The sequence below is a fragment of the Pteropus alecto genome, unplaced genomic scaffold (assembly GCF_000325575.1).
Source record: "Pteropus alecto unplaced genomic scaffold, ASM32557v1 scaffold8, whole genome shotgun sequence".
NCBI lineage: Eukaryota > Metazoa > Chordata > Mammalia > Chiroptera > Pteropodidae > Pteropus > Pteropus alecto.
The window spans coordinates 21438442-21439265 of NW_006494609.1; the positions used below are offsets into that span (position 1 = coordinate 21438442).

An 824-nucleotide genomic window follows, 5' to 3' on the forward strand; every position below is an offset into this window, starting at 1 on the left:
CCGCGGCCGTGGCGGCGGAGCCCTTAGCCATGGCCTCGGGCGACACCCTCTATATCGCCACGGACGGCTCGGAGATGCCGGCCGAGATCGTGGAGCTGCACGAGATCGAGGTGGAGACCATCCCGGTGGAGACCATCGAGACCACGGTGGTGGGCGAGGAGGAGGAGGACGACGAGGACGACGAGGACGGCGGCGGCGGCGACCACGGCGGCGGGGGCGGCCACGGGCACGCGGGCCACCACCACCACCACCACCACCACCATCACCCGCCCATGATCGCGCTGCAGCCGCTCGTCACCGACGACCCGACCCAGGTGCACCACCACCAGGAGGTGATCCTGGTGCAGACGCGCGAGGAGGTGGTGGGCGGCGACGACTCGGACGGGCTGCGCGCCGAGGACGGCTTCGAGGACCAGATCCTCATCCCGGTGCCCGCGCCGGCCGGCGGCGAGGACGACTACATCGAGCAGACGCTGGTCACCGTGGCGGCGGCCGGCAAGAGCGGCGGCGGCGGCTCGTCGTCGTCGGGCGGCGGCCGCGTCAAGAAGGGCGGCGGCAAGAAGAGCGGCAAGAAGGGCTACCTCGGCGGCGGGGCCGGGGCGGCGGGCGGCGCGGACGCGGGCAACAAGAAGTGGGAGCAGAAGCAGGTGCAGATCAAGACCCTGGAGGGCGAGTTCTCGGTCACCATGTGGTCCTCAGGTGAGCTCCGGCGCGCGCCGGCCCCCGGGATGTTTTTGTTTTGAAGGGAAGCCATGTTTTATGTGTGTGATGGGCGCCGCCATCTTCTTCGCAGGGCAAGTATGGCGGCCCCAAAAGATGGCGGG

The 824-nt window shown here is 70.5% G+C and overlaps 1 protein-coding gene across 1 annotated transcript in view; it reads left to right on the forward strand.

The window, feature by feature from the left end:
* The first annotated feature begins 6 nt into the window (after positions 1 to 6).
* The window catches only part of YY1 (YY1 transcription factor), a 25918-nt gene continuing 25100 nt past the window's right edge, over positions 7 to 824 (forward strand). The window contains exon 1 of the mRNA XM_006925577.1: positions 7 to 699. Coding sequence (XP_006925639.1) covers positions 30 to 699 — 670 coding nt within the window. The 5' untranslated portion in view covers positions 7 to 29. The remainder of the gene's footprint in view (positions 700 to 824) is intronic.